Below are 23,173 nucleotides of genomic sequence, written 5' to 3' on the forward strand. Positions count from 1 at the left end.
ACTATTAAGTAAAGTTATCTTTTCATTTTAATATTCATAGCTCCCGATCGGTGTCTTCTGAAATAACTCCTGTTCATGTTGAGGTTCTTGTTCAAATTTTCAGCCGTTTCTTAGTTTCTGAGTCAGAATAGTATAAAATTACAGTTTCAGTTCCAAAAATCTGATGAATCCAATAAATCCTTGGACATTATTTGTGTGCAAGCTTGACGTTGCAGCTCAGAGATCTCCTACAAAAAATGTAGCATCTTCTCTTTCCAAGCTCCAGATTGACAAATAGCCCTTTCACCAACAAAACTCAATAGAACCAATTTATATCTTTAGAGCTTTTCTTCTCTTAAAGTCCACACAGGAGTCAAGGCAGCTCTTTCAGTTTTACTTCACTTACACTTATTTGACAGCCATGACCGACCGCCTGACTTTGCCCGGCTGTGATTAACTGCAGCTGTTCGGGTTCATACGTGTGTACTGAACACTGGGGACGTCTCGCTGTGCTCGGCGCTGTCAGGAAGATAGATTTGAGCTGAGGCGAGGCGGTGGGCGCCATAAGATGATTAACAAACACACGCTTCCATGACGGCTTGACACAATCAGCGGTGTGTGGGTCTAATGTTTGACTAGCTGTCTGCAGGGGTGGGAATGAGGATGCATATAATACGATTAACTATTCAGAGGAATTCTAATGACTGTAAATAGAGGGATTTTAAAGGCGTAAAGAGTCTGGATGAAACTGTTAGGTATTAAAAAGTTCACTCCTCCAGGGCAAATACAGCATCATACACAATATTGACATTTCCTGCTGGACTGGCTGTAAACATAGGCGGTTGGGTGGCACACAAGGGACTAGTTGTTATTTTCAGAATCTTTGCGAAACTTTAAATGTGAGCCAGGTGTCTTGCCTTTAAGCGTGTTTCAATATTCATGGCAGTGGTTAAGAATTAATGTCGTGAAGATTGCAAAGCTGGCAGAGGCAAGATGATGACCAAACAAGAGCTGAGCTGCGGACAGGCATGTTTGATCATCGCTGCCGTACCCGAACCCAGCCCCTTGATTCAAACTGACGCTATCTGTCACATGGGATGATTTGTGGCCAATCAGGAGGGTTCCCGAGCTGTAGGAAGACATGATCATGTGTCACCGTGTTCTGGATGTGGCTTCCCTGAGGAGCAGATGAAGGTTGGGCTGTTTTTACCAGGTTGAACAGACGGTTTAATTCATTCATTCTTATCTAGGCGAAGCTCGGAGGGGAAACCTTGGCTCACCTGCTCTGATCTCTTTTTTAAAATGGAACACAGAATACAGAAACTGACGCTGCTGCCTTAAAGCATAAGAATGACTTCACAGAGCGTTATGCCAAACACTGCTGACACCAGGGGGGCCGACTGGCATTAGAAAATGGCCCCAGACTGATCTCACAAAGCTTAATAGTGTATAAATGATGCTATACCCCAATGCTACATTTGCCGATGCACGTGCAGAGAAACCCTTTTGCCCTTTTGTTCCTGCTGCTGCTTCTGAGTTCATAAAATGTCAAACTCACCTCATGACTACGGCGCTAAACCCCCAGACTGTTCATCAGCGAGCCGTAACATTTTCACTTACATGCAGAACGCAGCGTAATCCGTCAAGCGTTGACGCCGAGGCTGTTCCGAAACTATGCTCTTTGATTCATGTTTAACCAGGGTGTAAACAGGCTTAGGAAATAGTTCCACACATTAACACAAAGACAGGATGCTTGATCTCACTTTTGACATAAATACATAATTCACAGCCAACAGTTCTTTTCACTAAGGGAAAATGTGACTCATGCAGTATTTCAAGCATGCCGCCTTGTCTGAGTGAAGTGTTTGCATTGTGTTTAGGTCTGGTGTGCTTTGGCTGTGTGAGCGTGGGGGCGCTGGTGTGTATTACAGCAGTGTGGATACTGTCACATTACAGCCTTAAAGCCACAATGCTGGATATTTTTGATCCTGTCCACTTCAACTCACTTCACAGGCGTAATCGGAAAATTAGTTCTGATAATGGTTACATACACACGCCTGTTGTTTCTGATCATTGCTGAAATCAAACCTCCAACCCTGTCTGTGTATTGAAAGGTCTGACAATCTTTCCTTTATAAATCAATTACATTTGTGGGTTGTATCTTTTAATAAGGAGCTTGTTGTGTGCCAATTTGACTTTTTCAGCTGCTCTTCCTTCTTCTACTGTGGCAGTTCGGCATCTAGCATTGAGTTCTTATTCAATCAATATTACATCGCAGGTCAGAAGTGTTCACCCGCAGAACAACACACCATGGCTAGAACATAGTTAATTGCAAAAGAAATGTTGTATTATATATTCGGGGGTTCTGAAACTGGCGGTGGCGTGGCTCTTACTGTGATAAATTATTCAAGCATAAAATGAGTTTCCTTAGTCATACATTGTCTCAAAGTTCAGGCAAAGGTGGGAAGCGAAGAAAAGCACACAGGAAATGTTTCTCTCCTTTAGTTTGAGCAAAGTCAAACAAAAAGAACCATTATGTGTGATTTAACAGCTATTCATTGTGTGTTAAGCTCTTTCTGCTAATTGGAAATGAAGAAATTGATCCTTTTAAACTTCTAAGGGGAAGAAATATGACAGTGAATGATCACACTGATGTGATTTATGAAAAGAGCCTTGACTTTGCTTTGGGCTGATGGCGTCTGTAATATTCCTGTGCAGCAGCTTTATAGATCACTCTCACCGGAATGCTCAGCGGCCGGCTGATAGGAGACTCAATTCCAGGCTGCAGTATCTGTGTGGGTGTGTGTGTGAGTGTGTGCGGAATGAATACAAGTCCTGGAAACTCAATGATGGAAGTATTATTTTTACAGGGAACATTACGGATGGTAAACAGAGCAGAGAAATGAAATGACACAGTTGCAGAAAGCATAATGTTTTATGGAATATGTATTCATGCAGGTGCAGCACACCAAATACAACATATCTAAGTGAAAGAGTGGACAAAATCAACTTTATATATCATTATATTATACATTCTCAACAGCATAGACACCCCATTCATTTATTTAGGAAAATATCAAGTACTTTGTAGGTTTGAGCCTGTGGACGCCTCGTGTGTCTTCAGCCGTTTGCCTTTGCAGCTACAGGGTTAAGGTTGAATTACTAAGGGCCATGTTTAGCATTGGATTACTGGGCAGCCACGGAAAAAATTCATGAGGCCCCTTGCTTACAAATCCCCCTCGTCTCCTGGGTGGACAGGGAAGAAACTTCAGCTTCAGCAAAGAAATAAACAAATTCAAACTTACTTTGTGTCCTAAGGGGATTCTTTAATCCGGATAGTTTGTGGCATGGCTCTTATCCGATTTCATCAGATAAAGTTAAATAGTTTTTTGAGCCCTTTTGTCTTTCTGTGCATTGGTGTGATTGAGCCGTTAAGAATGAGGATAAACAGGAGAAAGGGACAAAAGCTCAAGATCTGGGAGTTCTTGAATAGACAGACAGAGACAGTTGCTCCTTTGATTGCTGAGTTTTAGCTGGAGGTGGTAGGAGAGAAAGCATTTTCTGATACGCAGCGGCAGTGCCAGGAAGATGAATGGAAGATGAATGAAAGATGAATGACGCTTTTGGAATGAGTGCGGGCGGGCCGGCGTGTGGGCCTGCAGGGGCACTGAACCTGAGGCGAAGACTGAACAGATATGAGTGGCCTGACGGTGCCACACTGACTCACCTTGACTGAATCCACCTCAGCTGCAGATGATCCCAATCCACAGAAGACTCACCGCCATTATGATGATACATCACCTGGCTTTGACCTCCTGAATATGCGTGGCTGGCGTGTGTGGTTTTGGCTCCAGGTGGTCATATTCAGGCGGGTGTGACCTCTTATTGTCATTGCATAGTAGCTTCAGCGAGAGTCATAAGTCAGCTTTACTGGCAGATGCCTCCCTGTGTGACAGACGGGCTGGAAGTGAACATGTCTGCCTGTCAGTCAGCATTGGTGGCGACGTCAACAAAGGCCTGTAAACTCTGCACTCTGCATAGTTACAGCTCTGAGCTCATCCTTCTGTTCTATTCGTCCATTTTGGGAGAGTTTCTATTTATATTCCACATTCACAGTGGTGGTGATTCTTTCTTATTTATCTCCCCCTTTTTTTCTTCCCTATTTCCTCCCTTGCTTTCTGGTCAAGCTTCATTTCCTCCTTCCTGCATCTTTCCTTCCTTCCTGTCTTCTTTGATTCTTTATATCTATTTCCTTCCTTCCTTCCATTTTTGCTTCTATATAATTTCTTCCTTTAATTTCTTCCTTCCATCTGTCATTCCCTATTTATTTTGTCATCCTTTCCTTATCAACCATTACTCCTTTCTTTACTCACGTCTTCTTTCCGCTAAGAATTTGAGTACATCCTCCACTACTGATGCTTTGAAAACTGTTTGTTGTTATGACTTCCCATGGCTGATAAGACAATTTATGAATAACATCAGCGATTCATAGCAGAGAAGGCGAGAAATGAGAGCCTTTAAGTCGGGATAGGACCACCAGCAGGACCACCCAAGCTGCTCAGCTAATTTGTTACAGGGGAGAAAGTAGCTTCCAAACAGCAGGAGCTTCTGCCAATTAGGATAATAGAAGTTAATCCCTGTAAATGAGGGACGAAGCTGAGGCTGAGCCCAATTTGTACCAGACTGATGCAAGTGCGACTTAATAATGAGCTTGGAAACAGGAACTGCAATTGGTTCAACCTCAAAGTCTCATTCAGTCAAACTGCAGACACAACACTTTGAATGCCTTGTAGAAAATAATAAAATGAAGTCAGTATCTGTGAGGTAATGGCGTTTGACAATGACTAATTAAGATTCAGCAGAAAGCCGGACTGCAGTTAGCGGCGCAAGAGCTCCACCTTGTGTCCGAATGGAAAATTACAGCTTTGAATTCCCATTTGAGATCCAGCTTCCTCATCTTTGATTGATTGAATCTGTGATCCGTATCGTCTTATCCCTGCTGAGTGACTGTAACACCAATGTACTCCAGACACACAGCAAAGATCTCCAAAAGGCTTTATTAATGAAATGTCAGTTTATCCACCACAGAAACAAAAAGCCCTGTAATCAGTATTTGGCAGTCACGTGTATCACAAAGTTACATTATATTTCCACTGAATCAACCTCATGTGACAAATGACCTCCTTCCTCCGACTGAACTAAAACGGACACGCCAGGTGAAATTGTTCAGGTTGACCTTCTGACCCTGAATGATCTCCAAACTCCTTCAGTAGAAACTTAAAGAGTTTAGATCCTGATAAAACTGAAGATGTGAATATTGATTACAGTGACATTCTACTCTATAATAAACCAGGTCAACATCCTTTATATGGCCTTAAGTCTTCATATCCCCTCCATTACATTTGGTTCTTCATCTATAGAGCATTAATGGCAACATTTACTTTTCGTTTGGTCGACAACATAATGATGCATTTCCTTGTACAGTGGTTACAGTCAGTTTGTCAAATCCCCTTTGTATCAAAAATATTAGAGCATCAAAGTCCATCGTCCTGATACAGGCAGAGTATCATGCAGCAGAAAAAAATCACTATTTTTATCTGAACAATTGTGAAATCACCCGTTTTAGGATTTAAGTGAACCCCTGTCACCACAAACCTCATTTAGACAAGATTCCATTCTCAGCAGTATGGATGAAAGCATAAACTGTGTAAGGTTTAAACTGACTGAGAGGAAAATAATGTTGACTGTGTCAGCAGATGTACTAGATGTGTGTTTTTGTTGTGTCAGTTGAAGTCCTATTCTTCCAATTATTTGCTACATTGCAACGTTGTTTGCCTATTATCACTAATGTCACGGTAAAGACAATTTACTATTCAATTCCAGTGGAAAACTGTGTAAACTACAGGCCAAAGGTGGATTTCTGAACATGCAGTGCCTTATAGTGAAGGATGTGTCTAACGTCTGGATTGTCTCATGAGATGGAGTCGCCTCATAAACAAATCCTTTACCTTTCTCTATAGAATAAGGGAATAGTTTGACCCCGCTGTTCTCTCCCATTTAAATGATATCCCACTCCTGCAATCAATCAAGTGCAACAATAACTTCATATTAAAGCAGCAAACTACACAATGTAAACTAAATTTCGCTTAAAGCTAAGATATTTAGCAGCACTATTGTGTGGATGTAGGGTATATTCAAGCATGGATTATAATAACCATCTGATTTATACGATCTGGAATCTATAATAAACCAATAGCAGGTTTAACATACAAATCACTCAAGCTGGGCCTGATATGTCCATATTCAACAACACTTGCAATACCCAAAACAAAAACATTCCAGGGCCAACAGTAGTGCAGTTATTCGAGGCGTTTCCTATTAATTACAACAAATCAGTGCTTCCATACGTTTAGCCACAGGATAAAGTCTGACAGTGCCCAGAATCAGTAGCAAACAAATGTAAAAAATAAATGTAAATACCTGCATCAAACATCAAGGCTTAAGAATTATAAAATGAACAAAAATCACTCTGGAAAAATAGCAAATGCTTAAAGATAATTACAAAACAAAGCTTAAGATGATGGAGCTGCTGGATTTGTGGTTATACTGTGTGTGAGACGATATCGTTACGCAATCAACTACTGTATATCTGCGTTGTCAACAAACTTGGCGACTACTTGACTGGCCTCCAATCAAAATGCCTCTAACTAGGATCAATACATACGTATCACCAATGAGCCACCGAGGATCAACTACCTAATCATCATCTAATCAGGGAAGTCCGTCTATTTTAAAAGTAGGATTCAGATTACAAACCCTAACCCAAACACTATCAAATCTACTTTATACAATCAGTGCTTGTAAAAAAAATAACACTGAGTTCAATGAGACAAATTCTTCTACCTTATAAAATAGTTCTTCAGAAATAATTTTCCTACATGAGAAACTTTGGTCAAGTTTGATCGTAAACAAAAAAATCCTTCAGCTTAATAAACAATTTTTTTTAATTGGACGGTAAAGTTTTTTTTCTCTGGGCCCTGATGAAATAAATGAAAATGACATTTAAATAATAACCTGACTGAGACGGATGAGTTTAAATACTTAAATAATAACCTTTGACCCTCACTCCAAACTACTCTACTACCAAATTTGCTTGTGTCAATTCAGTTTCCATGAAAACTCACGAAACTCCTCAATGTCTTTCATTTGAATCCTCAGGTTTTCTTCATGAAGCTTCCATTTGCTTCCCTTGTTGTTCGTACCTGCTCTGAAGACCACACATCCTCTCCTGTCTTCCTCAAACCCCGCAGTCATTTGTTCTGTCCTGGAGTTTCCGAGTGAGGATGAGGAAGGTGGAGAGGGAGGCAACAAAGATATGGAACATCAGCTGCCACACGTTCCTCAAACCGAACAGGTAGGAGTTGCATAGAAAGATCGCACTCAACAGAGTCAAGGACTTCAGCTTCTTGGAAGATGAATGGAACAGATAGAGGTGGCACTGTGGACAGACAGAGAGCAGGGTGAGATAAGAGATGTGTGTGTGTGTGTGTGTGTGTTTGTGTGTGTGTGTGTGTGTGTGTGTGCACGTGCTGTACCTGAGTCACACAGCAGACAAAGGCCAGAAGAAATGCCACAACGTTCCAAACTCCGTCATAATCATCCTGTGTACAGAGAAGAGTGTGTCAAATGTAGGATATGTCTAATGTAGTGAAGTCATGTCCGATTCTATACCATACCTGAAATGTGTACTCAATGAGGTGCACGCCGCGGATGACATTCAAAGCTGCACACATGATGTTAAGGACCAGAGAGAGGATCCCCGGTGCTGTCACTGGTTCCAGTCTCACATTCTGACCTTTTAAACAAAAGCACACATAGAACCAAAGTAATAAAAACACTGTTGACCTTCACCGTTTCTGCACTTCAGTATGAATCACTCAACCTACAGATACAAATCCAGCTATTGCTGTTTATGGTTGTTTATGTCCGACCTTACCAGAGCCAGGGTTCTGCTCCACGTGCCCATTGGCCATCCCATTGGTGAGCTCCATCTCCTCTAATGTGATTACTTTAGGGGGATGCCTTCTCAGATCCTCCTGCACCTCTGCCAACGTGACCTCCAGGGCCGGACCCCCACTCTGATTGTACTGCTGCTTCAACTTCTGAATGGTGCCATCTATCAATAGGCAGCAAGGAAATGTGTCGTTTACTGTATTGCAATGTGATTTACTGCAGTATTCCTACAAAAAACACATATATCAGTAAAACCAATTCTCTCTTATTTCTCTCCTTACTCACCAAATTCCAAAAATGGATACGGCCTGGCTGCCAGGGCGATGACCGTGCTATTGAAGCATGCTGTGAATTCCCAGCGCAGATCTTCCAGGAAGCAGAAGGCCTTAGCCGCAGGAAGGCTGCAGTGGCACACGGTCATGTAGGATACACCCTCCGACGAGATGAAGCTGAACAGGTGAGAGGAGAGAAGGTGTTTAGTAAACAAACAGTCGGACGCAGCTTGACCGCTGATCAAAGGGAGAGCATTCTGTTCATCCTCTGCATCGGAAATCTGTCACCACACACACATTAATGTGATATCAAAAGTACAAAATAGGTGTTTGTGCTGCTACTTGTTTACTGAATCCTTACTGAATGTTGAGCTCCTGGCCCTGGACTGTCCCTCTCTGGGGGAAGAGGGCCAGAGCCTTGCTGATGGTCCTGAGCTGCTGCTTCCTCTCCTGGAGCTCCTTCTTGTGTTCAAAGTCTGTGGAGGCTGACAGAGGGAGTCCATCCCTGACCCGGACCACAAAGGCAAACAGGATCAGAGACATGATCCACTGGGCCCATGGAGAACACACTGCCTAGAATAAGTCAAGAAACAACATTAGAAAGTGGATATCTATCAATCAGGATTTGTACTCTTGAAAACAGTGTGGCTGATGATTTCTCTTAGTGAGTGGGTGATCTTGTATATTACCAGTAATAATAAAATAATAACCCACAACATAGTTTATTACCTCATAATTATGCTTTTCATGCTGCCACTGTTTGGAACAACTTAGCTCCTCCAGGCTAACCAACAGACAACAGCATCATATTTAATAAACACAGTCCAGCGGGTAGCTAACGGCAACTTCTGATGCTAAGCACAGATGCGAAATATATACTTTCTAATGTTAACGATATATGCTGCAGATTAACTATACAGCCATCAGTAACGTTCGCGTTAGTTCAACATATGGATTAGCCCAAGCAGCTAACTTCCAATACTCTTCCTGGTACTACAAAACACAACAAATCCCGTACGGCAAGACGAGAGGGACAAAGGTTTCGTCAACGTACGAAGCAAGCGCTCCATCTCTCACGCTTGCTAAAAAGTGAGCTACTCGTCTGCCGCCAGTGATTAAGCTCATTTCGGGCTCCTGCAAAAACGTGAGTTGTGGCATTTATAACTTTTAATAACTTGAATTAAGATGACGTCATTGGTGGTTGAAAGTGTTTTGCGTTTCCGTGACATATTTGAATGTAATGGAGCTAGCTAGTTTACGTGCTAGCTCGACCATTTTGGGGAGCTAAAGCTAGATTCTGTCCTTTTTAGCTTTAAATATGTCTGCGGAATGTGTTTAAATCATTTAGTTAAGTTTATCAAGACTAAACTGAGCCTAGCGAGTTGATTGTGTTGCATGTTATTGTCCGTGCATGAAGATATTTCCTGGGTCAGTCCTAATCTCAGTCCCAGCTGAACATATTGACAACTTTTAATCACGAAATAATTCAGATTAATATTAAGGAAATGGCGTCTGCGTTGCTTTTAGTACTGCACGCAGCTATAACCCGACATGTCGCCTTTTAAACATCCAGCTTTTGTCATGAGTCGTAAGCATGCAGCCGGTTTGTTGTGATCTATGTTTAGAAGCTTTTTACAGTTTTTACAGGCTGACAATGTCAAACCAAAGTACAGTGAAGGTTTGTAATGTGATATGAGTTAGACAGAGCTGTCCTCACATGATGGGGCTCATAAACTGCACCTGACAGTTATTCAAGCAGTTTAGATTGTCTTTAAACTCTGTCAAACATGGTGGATAATGTCCTGGTTTCAAAAGCACAACAGTATTGTCATTTATGTCCACATGATGATATTAATGGAGGCTGTATCATCAAATATTAATAGCAGATTTATAAAATACTATAATAAAATGTAAGTAGATGTAGATGTAGGACTTCCCCGGTATAGCAAAATGTGTTAGATTACATTAAAAAAGCAGCAAATTGGTTAAATAAACTACATGTTCAATAGCTCAGATGATGACCTTCTTAAATCTCAACCCTAGACCGTAACTCCAAGAATCCCAAGATTGTAAAGCGGTAGTAAAGACCTGTGTCGTGTGTGTGTGTGTGTGTGTGTGTGTGTGTGTGTGTGTGTGTGTGTGTGTGTGTGTGTGTGTGTGTGTGTGTGTGTGTGTGTGTGTGTGTGTGTGTGTGTGTGTGTGCCACAGAGGGTGATCTGTGTGAGGAGCAGGGCGAGCTGTTCCGTAGCAGGTGCACACTGACAGCTGTTACTTAGATTTGCCTGAATCAACATAGTGGTTGTAGTCGTTCCACACGGCCTCACAGCTTACAAATATACATAAGTTAACCTTGTAAGTAATTAAATCATGAAATCCAACCCTGTGTGTCCTTTTGTTTTGTTTTTGTAGTATAATTGCTTATGTAATGCTAAGGTATCAACTCTAACATGTCAGCACAGGGAGCAGCATAGAACGTGAGGTAATAAAATGCCTTTCCTGATCTGGAATTTGATAAGAATCACTTTCATAACAACCCCCTGGCTCATTCTCATCTATTATGTCGTCAATGCCAAACTCAATTTGAGTGGTTTGCAGTTTGTGACCTTTCTGTCAGACACGATATCTCTTAAGTGGAGAGGAAGGAGAGTGAAACGTGCAGCAAAGAGGCTGTGGCAGTGCCCGGGCTCGGATTTGCATAGTCGGTATTTCCCCATGGACTATTTTCTCTCCTCCCCCCTCATTCTCTCTCTCTCTCTCTCCTCCCTCGCTGTCCTTTAGTCAGTGTTTTCCCAAGTCGCTCTCTTCCTAATATGCTCTTCCATGTCGGCATACGTTAAAGGGAACATAAAACAGGAATTGAACAGGGTTGGTTGGCACTGAAGAGACGACACAGACAGACAGAAGTTACCCTGCTTTGCTCAGTTTGTACTCTTCCTCTTCCTCTTCCTCTACCTTTTTAGAGTCACAGACTTTAGGATCAGGATGGGGGTGAAAGACGGCCCCCAGTGTTACTTTGATGTAGAGCTCAACCGGGATCCAGGTAAGAGATTTGGAGATAAGAACAACATTCCAACGTATACAGCTGTGCTTTAAACTCGAAACAAAAACATAAACAAAAACCCGTGCAGAACTTTGTGACTGTAGACTTTGAATGGCTTTCTTTTGCCTCCGTATAAATTAAAGTTAAAGTTGCACACACAGTTGCACAATGATTTAGTACTCTGCTTTAGCTGTTGTGAAATATTGTATTTGTGTTGTCATCCAGCCAAGAGAGGGCACTGATATCTGGCATTAACCCTTTACAGCTCATAGACCTCGTTGACAGCCGGGGCTACTTTTGTGGTTTCAAGTAAAAAAAAAACAAGTAATTACTTTATATTATGCAGGAAGAGATTACATGAAGCCCTCCGCTCGTTCCCAACACCTTTTCTGATTGGCTACTGGCTAAAGGTTTTATATGTCTGGGTTTCACCATAGGGTTCTTTTAATTATGTGTTGGAAAGCAGTTAATGGTCTGTGTGGGTGTGTGTGTGTAGAATAATAACATCAGCATTAGAGCAACTGGCATGTACTCGTCTTTAACTCTTAGTTGCATCCTTGACCTATCCACTCAAATGTACGTCTTTAGTCAATTTTGCTGATATTTGTTTGTTTCTTTTCTTCTTCTTCTTGCAGTTGGGCGAATAGTCTTTCAGCTTTTCTCGGATGTTTGTCCAAAGACGAGCAAAAACTTCCTCTGTCTGTGCACTGGTGAGTAAGAAGTCGTGTCTCTCTACACGTACACTAACAGCTGAGAGGTGTTTATGTCTTTATGAAAGCAAAACTGTTGGACATGTCCTTGGAGCTCACATGGCCCAAGTACGTAGCTAGATAACCTTATCGTGTTCTTAGGTATCAATCCTGCCTGGACACCTGGATACATTTCACATTCCTCTCTCTCTCTCTAATCCTTGGTGGGTCTTTCCTGTGAATTAAGAAAAGGGGGGAGAGAGTCTTCAGTTTAATGAAGTATATAAGAGCTGGAGCGGATCCTCTGTAGTGTAAAGGTCTGCTGACAGATGGAGTCCCTGGATAGATAGAGGATCCTGCCCCGTCTCCTCTAGCTCATTGCATTGGGCAGAACAGAGTGTCCTGTTAAAGGCGGTGGTTGGCCCAGGAAGACTCGTAAATCTGCGACCGGACAGCAAATCGATCCTCCTTCTCATTTTTCGCCCCACCTGGCTGATGAGAACGTGTCGCCTGCAAGGGCAGACACGGGAGCCGTCTGATTGATCTCTACCTCTTCATAAACATACACAAACGTACAGACGGAGACGCACAACATAACCTAACGCATACGGCATTCACCTGAGCGGCCCCGCAGTGGCTTCATCAAAGCTTCTAATGTGTTCTTCTGGGACGTGCTGGGCTCAGACCGTGGGGAAACCAAATCCTGCACAATGCTGGGGCCAGTGAAGCAAAACACGAGAAGATTAGCAACCTAAGACGCCCAGTTGCACAGCCCGTCCTCTGTCCTCTGAAAGCAGCCGGACACACAGCCACACATCGCATGAGATTCCACTTCTCACACACATATCTCAGGGTATCAGAGAGACGGAGGAACCCAGGTGGACACGACTCACTTACATGCGGTGGATCGGAATGTCGTGTATGTAGAGAAGGAAAGAGAGAGAAAGAGAGAGAGATTTGTAATCTGTAACCGTGTCATGAGCAGCATCAAAATATGCATTGTGATACACACACAGACACACACACACACACACACACACACACACACACACACACACACACACACACACACACACACACACACACACAGGCCCTTAAGTTCCGTTGCACCGACATGTAGAGGCAGTATATGTGTATGATGCCATGTTGTGTTGCCATGTTGTGTGTCACGCTGAGGTAACATGCTTGTGTTTGCAGGCGAAAGGGGCTCTGGCAAAATCACAGGGAAAAAACTTTGCTTCAAAGGCTCCACGTTTCACAGAGTGGTAAAGAACTTTATGATCCAGGGAGGCGACTTCACTGAAGGTAATCATGTCTCTGTCACTGTGAGTTTACTCTCTTCAGTCCAGTCAGTCAGTGTTCGCCTGAGTTTAAAAGTGTTTCACCAGAGACGGCTGATTTCCATCTTAGCAGTGTTGACGACGAAGATCAAGTGAAGAGAACATTCCTGTAATGATAGTTTGGCTTGTATTCCATAGTTTTGATGAGACACACACTTTCTACTTTTTCCAAACTGCTGGTCGTCTCTTTACTTGAATGCCAGCAGCGAGGGGCAACAGCAACATCAGCAGGCTTAGGAAACGTGCTGCACCTGCTGTGCTTCTAGGTGGAACAAAAATGCTCCTTTCAGCGGAAAATGAGTTGTTTTTTTTTCCACACACGGTGACTTCACAACGTGCAGCCAGGCAACAGTTAATAACAATGAGAATCTCCATAAGAATAGAAATGGGGGGGAAAGTTCTAACTAACTCACTTCTATTTCTGCATTCCTCAACTTGTTTCTGCAGAAGTAGTGACGAGGCAATGTTGTCGTGCAATCAAAACACTCTTTTCAGTCGTTTGTCCTCATTAACCTCTACAGGAAATGGACGAGGAGGAGAGTCCATTTACGGTGGCTACTTTGAAGGTAACTGGGAAATCCCATTCTCTTAATCCACAGTCAATAGTTAACGTCTCATTAAAGTATACCTGAGTACTTATGATCCTGCAGCTTTAGCTACTTTTGCATGACTGTAACATCGCATGTGCCTATTGTGGTTGTGTTGTGAATTGACTTGACGTATGACTCGGCTGACCTTCACTCTCCTATTTGATAGTCCTTGTCTTTCTTATTTAGTCACAGTAGTGGGCTTTTATCAAATCAGCATGGAGAGAGTAGGCTTTCTCTTTATTGAAACCCTCCAATCTTCCTGCCTAAAATTTTCAACATATTCTTTTATTTATAGAGTGGTCTTTTGCAAAATGAGAAGGTAAGAGATGTACACAGCTCAGTAACACCATGTCAACACTGTCCCCACAACCCTCCTCAGTCTGTTTCCCTCCAAAACAACAACAAAGAAACGGTGTGAATGTTTGCAAAGGTGCAGATGAATATTTTGGGGATTTTACAGGATTTTTTTCCCTTGGTTGGCCCGCCTGCCTGCCCGCCCGCCCGGTTAGATCCTTCCAGAAGCCCCCCGGGGCGTCTCATATTACTTTGTATGTTTTCTGTATGTTATTTATAGCTGCAGTATGCTTACATGACATGTGGGACATACTGTGGCACTTTCACACCTCGGTTTGAAGACTGCCTCGAGGGTCGGTGTGAAAATGGAAATATTTAGCCAAGTCACATGACCAGTTTGATACGGCTTCCACGTAAATCTCACCGCAGAACAGATTTGGGGATTTAGGAGCGTTTTCTTTATCGCGTTGAGGAATTTTGAGGTCTAATTTTCAGTGCATGACTCAAATCGGTTTAGATTGACCTTTTTTGTTTTGTTTATTTTAGTGTCTGAAGTATTTAAATGCATTATAATGTAGTTTGCTTTCTGTCTGATTGAAACATTTAAATCATCTTTCCTGTGATTTTGCACAATAGAGCTTTAACTAAAAATCACTTTGAAGCCGTAACTACAAAACAGAACGTTGAATGTTTGCAGTTAAATCCATCAAAGTTGCAAAGTTAAGCTTCAATTGATTTTCTATTTGAATGAAGTTTGATCTATTTTATACAGTCTAATCTCAAATGCGTGTGATTTGTAGTTAATGGCCTTAAAGATGCAAAACCACACGTCTGTTGCTATTCAAAGTGGACTAAAACAAAAATTGTAACCAAACAATCTTCACAAAAACATCGTGGTTGGATTGGCGAGGCGTTGGCGGCATTTTTTCCTTTCCTTGTCCACACCTGAACAATTTCCGTTTGCCGCTCACCAGAGGAGTCGCTCTGACGCTGCGCCCGCTCTCCCTCTGCCCCCCCGCAGACGAAAACTTCACTCTCAAGCACGACAAAGCCTTCCTGCTGTCGATGGCCAATCGCGGGAAGGACACCAACGGTTCGCAGTTCTTCATGTGAGTGAAATCAAAGCGCCCTCTGCACCGTCACCTTGCACTGTCCAACGCTTCACTCCAAAGCTCACCTGCATTCATTCTGTGTACTTATCTGCATGAGAGTCGATATCTGAAGGTTTGTTTTGTTGCTTTTTGTCCCGTTCTCTCTGTTCTTAACCTGTGTAGTAGCATTGACGGCTCACTGTGGGCGTCAGGAAGCCAAACCCTCTCTCTCTGTGTGTGCAGTTACATTTCAAAGTGCAGAGAAACTTGGATTCGTTCTTTTTTTACCTACAAATGTGTTACTTTCTTCTCTTGCCGTTTTTGTGTAAAATTTACAGAAACTCTAGCATCCTGCTCTTCCAAGGTAAAGTGTCTCCAAGGCTGTGTCTCTCTCTGTCTCTCTCTCTCTCTCTCTCTCTCTCTCTCTCTCTCTCCCCCCCTCCCCTCCTCTTTTCTTTATCATTCAGTGGTTTGGCAGATGATGGTGATTTATTATGGAGGAATGAACTTGATAGACTTCTTTTAGACACCTATCAGTCTAAGAATAGAAACATTGATAGATCCAGGCCCTTTTTATAATCCAGGGATGATGATGTAATCGCCCGTTGCCTGTTGTTGTTGTTGTTTGAAGGGATTCCCTGTTTGCTGCTGTATTTAATTATACATCAACAGTCAATTTCAAGTCTTTTAATGGGTTAGGTAATCATGTATGAGTGTGAATGGCGGCCTTACAGTTTCCCCTCTGCCTGTCTGGTAACGCCTGTCTGCTTATTCTCATTCTTTTCCTCCCTTTCTTCTGTTTCATGTCCCTCACCCTTGCCCTCGTTTGGATCCTTTCTCCTTTGGCTGATTTCTGGATTTTCCACAAACAGCACAACCAAGATGGCACCTCATCTGGACGGGTCAGTGGGCACAGATGACGCACCGACTGCTTGTCACAGTTGATCCCTGCTGACAGCCTTTCCCCCTCAATCCCTCAAATTGTTCTCCGCAGCGTCCATGTTGTCTTTGGTCTGGTCACATCCGGCTTCGAAGTCATAAAGAAGATCGAGGGGCTGAAGGCGGACTCGGCCAGCAGACCGTACGCTGACGTGAGGGTGGTGGACTGCGGGCAGCTCTTCACCAAGTCTGCAAATGACGGCAAGTTACATCAAGAAACGCCTCTACCTGTCCAAATCATTTAACTTCTACTGCCTCCCATAGATGTCTGTCCTTTTTCTGTATCCTCTCCTTTATTCTGGCCCCATGTGCGGGAGAACATGCCGGCTGTAACTGGGTCAGTTTTGTGTTCATTTTGGTAAGAGGTTGACATTTGGATGCCAGCGCCCCCCCCCCTGCTGGAATAGGACGGGGGCTTGTAACCTGATCTGTGGTTTAACCAGGATCAGCAATGCGATCTGTGTCAAGTTCAGTCGGCATCTGCCCGTCTGACTGTGCCAGGCTGGCTTTAATCGCCCCAAAATACCAAGAAGAGAACAAAACAAAGAGTTTGTCACAGCTATATAAGGGCAGGAAGCATTGGAACCTTATTTTATCTCTTACTTACGCTGCCTTCATCAGTATGGAGATCAATCATTTCTCTCTGACACCATGGGATGAGTGAGAATTCAGACAATCTGGGATAGAACAAATTCAGAAAGACATGAAATTTCACATCTTTGTTTTTCTGTTTCAGTGCTGGAAGGCAAGAGGAAGAGAACCTCACACTCTGCAGACTCCTCTCTCAATTCTCAAGAGTCCTTCTTCTCCTCTTCAATGGAATCCCAGAGTGAATCTGATCAAAAGGAGAAACATCGTACGCAGAGGAGACGGGCCAAAAGCAAACGCTCCAAAAAGAGGAGGAGGGAATCAAAGCGGGAGAAGAAGGCCGACGTTCTCCCTGACAACCAAAGGTGACTTCTTCTCTTCTGTAAATCTTCACGCTTACTCAAATGTGTGTGATCCCAGTGGCCTCGGTCCATTAAGTAGCAAAGTAACGTCCTCCATTGTGTTGTCGTTGCTGCTCTCACAGTCCGGTCAAACAAGAGAAGGTGGAGGGCGATGAGGACGTAGAGAAGGAGCAGGGCGGGAAGAGGGAGAAGCCTGTGGTGAGGCCGGAGGAGATCCCACCCGTGCCGGAGAACCGCTTCCTCCTGCGACGGGACGTACCATCGCAGGAAGATCAAACAGACATGTAAGAGCCGCGGTTCTGCTGCGGACACTTTCCTCATCACCAGCCGAGGATCGATGTCATGCCGTTGCTTATGTTGGGCTACATGCTCTTACGCCTTAACTAAGATGACGTTTTGTCTCTTCAGGGCTGAGAAAGAGGAATCAGCCGACCTGAAACCAGCAGTCACCAAGTCTGGAAGGAAAATGAAAGGCAGAGGAACGATGGTATGTAAAGATCTGTGCATAGGGACTTTGTGTTTATGTGAATCATAATAAGAACATTTAAACGTGTTTCTTCCCGTTCCCACAGAGATACCACACTCCCACTCGCTCTAAATCCCGCTCTGCGTCGCTGGAGCGCGGTAGCAGTGAAACCCCCCCGCACTGGAAAGAAGAGATGAAGAGAACCAAAGTCTATCAGCCTCCAAATGTAGAGAGATGGAGCAAAGGAGACAAGTAGGACCCATAGTTCCCCCCTCCTCACTTTGCATTCTAGATTTCTTTATTTCCTTCATGCGTCTTTTGACTTAACAGATTGAATGACCGTTCTTCAAGCAGATGGGAGGACAGAAGCGACTCGGCGTGGTCCCGTTCGGCGGAGCGCTCTTCCGACCGGAGCCCCGAGAGGTCGGGCCATCATCAGGAAGAGAAGAAAGAGAAGAAGAAAGCCAAACACAAGAAGAAGGCCAAAAAGCGCAAACACAGCAAGAAGAAGAGCTCCAAGAACAAGCAGCCGCCGCCGCCGCCGCCAGAGCCTTTGAAGTCAGATGCTGAAAGGTCACCGTCTGCAGGGAGAAGGTCCAAGTATAGAAGGTCCCATTCCCCATCACATTCCTCTTCCAGTCAGCGGTATTCCTCATCTAGGAAGAGGCAGCAGTCCTCACTGTCCTTCAGAGACTCGCGCTCCTACTCTAGATCCTACACGTCCACTCGCTCCAGATCCAGAGGGAGGTCCAGGTCTTATTCAGGTTCCAGGAGCCTGTCTAGGTCTCGAAGTCTGTCCGTGTCCAGGTCCAGATCTCGCTCCTTCTCTCGGTCCAGGTCTCGTTCCAGATCGAGAACAAGATCCAGGTACAGATCCAGGTCTTCGTCTAGAAAGAGGAGTTTGTCCAGATCCCCGAGGAAGAGACGAGTTGACAAGCTGAAGACAGAAACCTCCGTCCATATGCCAGAGAAAGTTCCAGACAACAAAGTCGTACCTCCTTTACACAGAGTCCCCGTTGCCCCGGTACCTGAGAGCGTCCCTGTGATCCCGCTCAGCGACAGCCCGCCGCCCTCACGCTGGAAGCCCGGACAGAAGCCCTGGAAGCCCTCGTACGTTCATATACAGGAAGTCAAGACAAAAGTAACTCCCAGCACGCTTTCCTCCGCTGGTCAAGCAGTCGATGCGGTCACAGAGAAGAATAAGACCTCGGCTACGGCAAAGTCTTTACAGGAAGACTCGGAAAGGGACAAAACTGACAAAACCCTCAAACCGTCACTTCGCTCCTGCAGTGTTTCCTCCAGGAGCAAGTCTGACAGTCGCTCCTACAGCCGATCCAGGAGCAGAAGCCTGACGAGGTCCAGATCCAGATCGCCTCATCAGTACCGCAGCAGGTCCTCCTCCTGTAGCAGGTCAGGTTCTGAAAGGCCCCCCAATAAAGGCAACAAGGAGAAGAACTCCTTTGGAAAGGAGTGGAAAGCGTATTATCGTTCTCTAAGGAGGATCAAAGATTTAGATAAGTACATCTCAGATCAAACCGCCGCTCTGGAATCAAAAGACAGTGCGGGCAGCGAGCCGAGTCCCGATGTCAGCGGCTCTCCCAGAAGTGGCTCCTGGGAGAAAATGAAAGAGAAGAGCGTCTCTCAGGATCAAGAGGAGATAAAGCCCAGGTCGGGGCCTGCGGAGGACTTCAACAGCAAGTCTGAGTGGGACAGTGACAGTGACAAAGTGAGCCTGAGCAAGAGGGCCGAGAACAAACCCCAAGCAGCCGCTCAGTCCTGTGAAGTCCTAGACAAGAGGTCAACCGGATGGAATTCCGAAAGCGATTGTGAAAAGGTGCCAGCCAGGACTTTGACCGTGTCTGAAAAAGAGGAAGGCGAGGCGAGTTCAGAATCGGATAACGACAGGGGCCGGAAGACATCGGAGGCGGTGAGTGCGCGGGCGCACAGGAGAGACGCCGCCGGTCACACTGAGGGCGATCCTGAGAAGTCCACTGAGCCGCAAGAGAGAGAGAAGCACAAGAGCAAGAAGAAGGCCAAACGGAAGCACAAACGTAAGAGGAGAGGTGAAACTAAAAGCAGCTCGCATCAAAGCAAGGACAAGGGGAAGAGATCTAAGAGGAAACATCAGAAGCTGAAGGAGACGTTCCACTGGCAGCCTCCTTTGGAGTTCGGGGAAGAGGAAGATGAAGACGAATCGAAAAAGGAGAGACGAATGGAACAGAAGCAAAGCCCTGCAGTTAAAGACAAACCGAACGCAAGGGACCACAAAGTATCCTCATCCAATAAGAATCCTCCAGAGCCTCCTAGGGGTAAAGGACACATAAGCAGTCGACACTCGATGGCGTGTGAGCCGCCGCGTCGGTCGCCCCACAACAACAACAACAGCAACATTGGTCAGGAGTCTTTAGACGATATGGACATCTGTACTCCAGAACACGAGGGAGGAACCATTGTCGATTCTGTCGTCACGCAGGATCCTCAGAACAAAGCACCAGAGTTAACCCTTAAAACTACCTCAGCTCCTTCAGGCGGGGGCGCGACGCCTCAGCTTCAGAGCAAAGAACAACCGTCTGCATTCTCGCTCGCCGCTGCCAAAACATCCTGCGAGCTGCGAGACGAAGGCGTCGGCGTCTCTACCAGCTCTGTAATTAATTTAAAATGGAAGCCTCTGAAAGGAATGTTGGCGGCCCAGAATGCTAATCTGCCACCTGTGACTACAAAGAACGTACAGGTGGAAGAGATCCCGGCCCCCAGCTCCCAGGCGGTGAGGATGGAGATCAAGAGCAAGAGCCGGGTCCGACCGGGTTCTCTGTTCGACGAGGTCCGCAAGACGGCGCGACTCAACCAGAGGCCGAGGAACCAGGACAGCAGCTCCAGTGAGGAAGAGTCAGAGACCAGGTCGCCCAAGAAGTCCCGCTCCGTGTCCAGCCACCGCTCGCACTCCAGAGGCTGGTCCCACTCCTCCAGCAGGTCCAGGAGTCGATCTCGCAGCTCCAGCTACTCGTCCAGGTGAGACAGACAGACACACAGACACACAGACAGACAGACAGCACTCTGATTGAAGGCGGAGGTTCGAGGTCACAGCCGCCGCGTCCTCCTGAAAGTTTGATAGGTTTCTGGGACGTAGATCAGGTTTGTTGTGTGCGGTGATAAAGTTGATGGATGCCAAAGCGTTTTAGTGCAGAAGCTAAATCTGTCCGTTTGATCCTGACCTTTGCTTTAGTGGAGTAGAATGCAATTTATAACCCGACGTAATTCTTTTAGGAGCCGCGGCAGGAGTCGGCGGAGACGCGGCAGAGGACGGTCACGCTCCCGTAGCAGCACATACCGCAGCTACAGGAGTCACAGGTACGGCCCCAAACATTGATTTAATTATCTGCTAGCACACTTAATTGATCCCAGCGGGGAATTGTTTTCAGATGATGGCAAGATCGCTCTCATAGATCAGAGCCGGCAGCTCGCAGGGATTCAGCATCTCAGCCAGGCAGAGGAGTGAGAGCAAAGGGGGCGGAGGCTGATAAACGTTAATCACAGTAGAACACCTTGACGTCCTGTAGAAAGTCTTAAGGCTGTGTGACTGTGGTGTGAGCGGTGTCAGAGGTGTGTCAGAGTCGTGACCCGGGCTTCTTGTTTTCCTCCATCAGTCGGACGTACAGCAGAAGCCATTCCAGAAGTCACTCGTACGATCGACGCAGGAGGTCCAGGTCTGTGAGCCTCATTAGAGTGGGATCATCCACAGCATCATTCAGAATAAAACTGATTCTGTGTAATTATCATAAGCTGGATTTTCTTTACTATAAAATCTGATCCCTCTTGTCCTCTGGCTGCTCGGTGCTACAGGTCAGACTCCTATGACAGCTATTCCAGCCGGAGTGTGAGCAGAAGACGCGGGCGAAGGAGAAGCCACAGCCACAGGAGCTCCGACCGTAGATCCAGGTAAGAGCTGAACCCAGCAGACCACAATAAGGGGACGGCGCCGGGCTCAGCACTCGCCTTCACTCCGCCGCAAGTCGGCTCAAACCCAGATTTAGGTCCCAAATACCTAAAAAGTCCCAATATGATCCCTCTGCAGGTCTTACCGCTCCTCCAGTCGCAGCACCTCCAGGCACAGGAGTCACAGCCGCAGCAGTCGGTACAGCTGAGAGAGGGAACACAACCGCAGTCTGCTGGTAAACAACGACGGTGCGTTCAAGGGACATCAGCAGGGTGCACACATCAGAGAGAAGCAGCTAGAACTCACAGGGGAAGGTGGCATTCCATCTTATATTTATCTTTAATATACAAACGCTCACAGGCTCATGTACACGAGTTACTGATTCAAAGAATGTTCCAGAATGTAACCACAACTTTCTAAACACAGAAAACTTAACAGGAATCACTCAGATGCTCCTGATGTAAATATTGTATGTTATATATTTGCGTTCAATTTCTTTTTTACTCCCTTTTTTATACACTGAAACCACTCGCCGCTTAATTGTTCCGAGTTGACGGACAGGTGGGTTAGAGTTTGTATTATGGCCACATCTGGATGTGAGCTGATGTCATGCAGGCCGGTTTGTTAAAGTGTCAACAGAATGATATAGAAAATAAGCTTTTGTCAGTTTATGTCGCTGTTTTAAGCAACAAAAACGATCTGATATCTTTCTTTCTTACTACATCATGAATGTTTAAAAGACTTTACAAAATATATTATGTTGAATTTAGATGTTATGAATGTCTAAACTTAATAAAAGCCACCTCATCTGAAGCACGCCTCGTTGCTGTTTCACATTAATAGGATTCTTTTATTAGTGTCACCATCTACCTTTCACCTCTAAACTGCACTTAAAGAGTGTGTGTGTGCTGTGTGTGTGTGTGTGTGTGTGTTGGTGAGGTCATGTGCTGTACATTCTTCATCTCCAGAGAGCTGCAGGGCTTTGCGTTCCTTCCTGACAGATGTGGGCGTATGTGTTTGTGACAAACGGCATAATTTGTTACACCGGTCAAAGAGTGAGTTTCAGTGTGTGATTAAATGATCGGCTGTTCATTTTCCTTATTAGTTTTCAGGCGTTAATCAATCATATTAATGCATGGCTATAATTCCACTCCCTGAGCTGGGGCACTTCATTACAATAAGAAAAGAGTGAGAGAACTCTGCTAAATTATTAATTGTACTTGGATCTAATTGAAAATTTGATTCTCTTCTTGCCAATATTTGCATACACTTAAAGTCTGTGCTGCTGTGTGGAGATTCCGTCTCTTGCGGTAGCTTTTCTGGGTTAAAAATTCAGCCACAGAGCATTTTATCTGTCTGAACACACGCACGGAGAATAAATCTACTGCACAGGGGCGACTTTATGTGGTCGGCTTCCAATACAAATCAACACACAGGGAGTCTGGGTGTGCAGGACTTCATAGCAGCAAAACTGGAAGGGAAACATAGCAACACGTGCAGCTTTGCACCTAAACGCATCACAGCCCACGCAAATGACAGCGTCCCCTCAAAGACACACTTGATTATAGTGAGAGGA

The 23,173-nt window shown here is 44.8% G+C and overlaps 2 protein-coding genes across 8 annotated transcripts; one reads left to right on the top strand and one right to left on the bottom strand.

Annotated features, from left to right (window-relative positions):
• Window positions 1–5,017: 5,017 nt before the first annotated feature.
• On the bottom strand, window positions 5,018–9,257 carry sec22c (SEC22 homolog C, vesicle trafficking protein). Its single transcript, XM_076138150.1, has 7 exons — window positions 8,994–9,257; window positions 8,626–8,837; window positions 8,278–8,441; window positions 7,976–8,155; window positions 7,716–7,834; window positions 7,575–7,640; window positions 5,018–7,477 (listed from the first exon to the last, which is right to left on the bottom strand). Exons 2-7 carry the CDS (start codon window positions 8,805–8,807, stop codon window positions 7,277–7,279), a joined length of 912 nt encoding a protein of 303 aa, XP_075994265.1. The 5' UTR covers window positions 8,808–8,837; window positions 8,994–9,257; the 3' UTR covers window positions 5,018–7,276.
• A 63-nt stretch (window positions 9,258–9,320) lies between these two features.
• On the top strand, window positions 9,321–22,410 carry nktr (natural killer cell triggering receptor). Of its 7 annotated transcripts, XM_076138144.1 has the most exons (18): window positions 9,321–9,408; window positions 10,473–10,616; window positions 11,227–11,304; window positions 11,940–12,014; window positions 13,191–13,298; window positions 13,855–13,899; window positions 15,239–15,326; window positions 16,181–16,210; window positions 16,303–16,448; window positions 16,984–17,200; window positions 17,320–17,481; window positions 17,606–17,684; window positions 17,770–17,915; window positions 17,994–20,672; window positions 20,928–21,011; window positions 21,308–21,367; window positions 21,504–21,599; window positions 21,736–22,410. In XM_076138144.1, the coding sequence occupies exons 3-18, from the start codon at window positions 11,247–11,249 to the stop codon at window positions 21,803–21,805; spliced, it is 4,143 nt and encodes a 1,380-aa protein (XP_075994259.1). In that variant the 5' UTR covers window positions 9,321–9,408; window positions 10,473–10,616; window positions 11,227–11,246; the 3' UTR covers window positions 21,806–22,410. The 7 variants fall into 7 exon arrangements, with proteins under 7 accessions (XP_075994259.1, XP_075994258.1, XP_075994260.1 ...); XM_076138143.1 differs by lacking the exon at window positions 10,473–10,616 and having other exon boundaries at window positions 9,329–9,408; XM_076138145.1 differs by lacking the exon at window positions 10,473–10,616 and having other exon boundaries at window positions 9,329–9,408; window positions 18,015–20,672.
• The last annotated feature ends 763 nt before the right edge of the window (window positions 22,411–23,173 follow it).

The sequence above is a fragment of the Genypterus blacodes genome, unplaced genomic scaffold (genome assembly GCF_046128005.1).
Source record: "Genypterus blacodes isolate CSIRO-AG114 ecotype Tasmania unplaced genomic scaffold, CSIRO-AGI_Gbla_v1 ptg000348l_1, whole genome shotgun sequence".
In the NCBI taxonomy this organism is placed as follows: domain Eukaryota; kingdom Metazoa; phylum Chordata; class Actinopteri; order Ophidiiformes; family Ophidiidae; genus Genypterus; species Genypterus blacodes.

Bases quoted from the DNA above. Each gene is read 5' to 3' on its own strand.
- sec22c (XM_076138150.1), bottom strand. From the start codon at position 8,807: ATGTCTCTGATCCTGTTTGCCTTTGTGGTCCGGGTCAGGGATGGACTC. The intron at 8,442-8,625 runs GTAAGGATTCAG...TCACCTGTTCAG, and splicing joins GGCCAGGAGCTCAACATTCA to CTTCATCTCGTCGGAGGGTG. The intron at 8,156-8,277 runs GTGAGTAAGGAG...GCCTATTGATAG, and splicing joins GTATCCATTTTTGGAATTTG to ATGGCACCATTCAGAAGTTG.
- nktr (XM_076138144.1), top strand. From the start codon at position 11,247: ATGGGGGTGAAAGACGGCCCCCAGTGTTACTTTGATGTAGAGCTCAAC. The intron at 12,015-13,190 runs GTGAGTAAGAAG...TTGTGTTTGCAG, and splicing joins CTTCCTCTGTCTGTGCACTG to GCGAAAGGGGCTCTGGCAAA. The intron at 13,900-15,238 runs GTAACTGGGAAA...GCCCCCCCGCAG, and splicing joins TTACGGTGGCTACTTTGAAG to ACGAAAACTTCACTCTCAAG.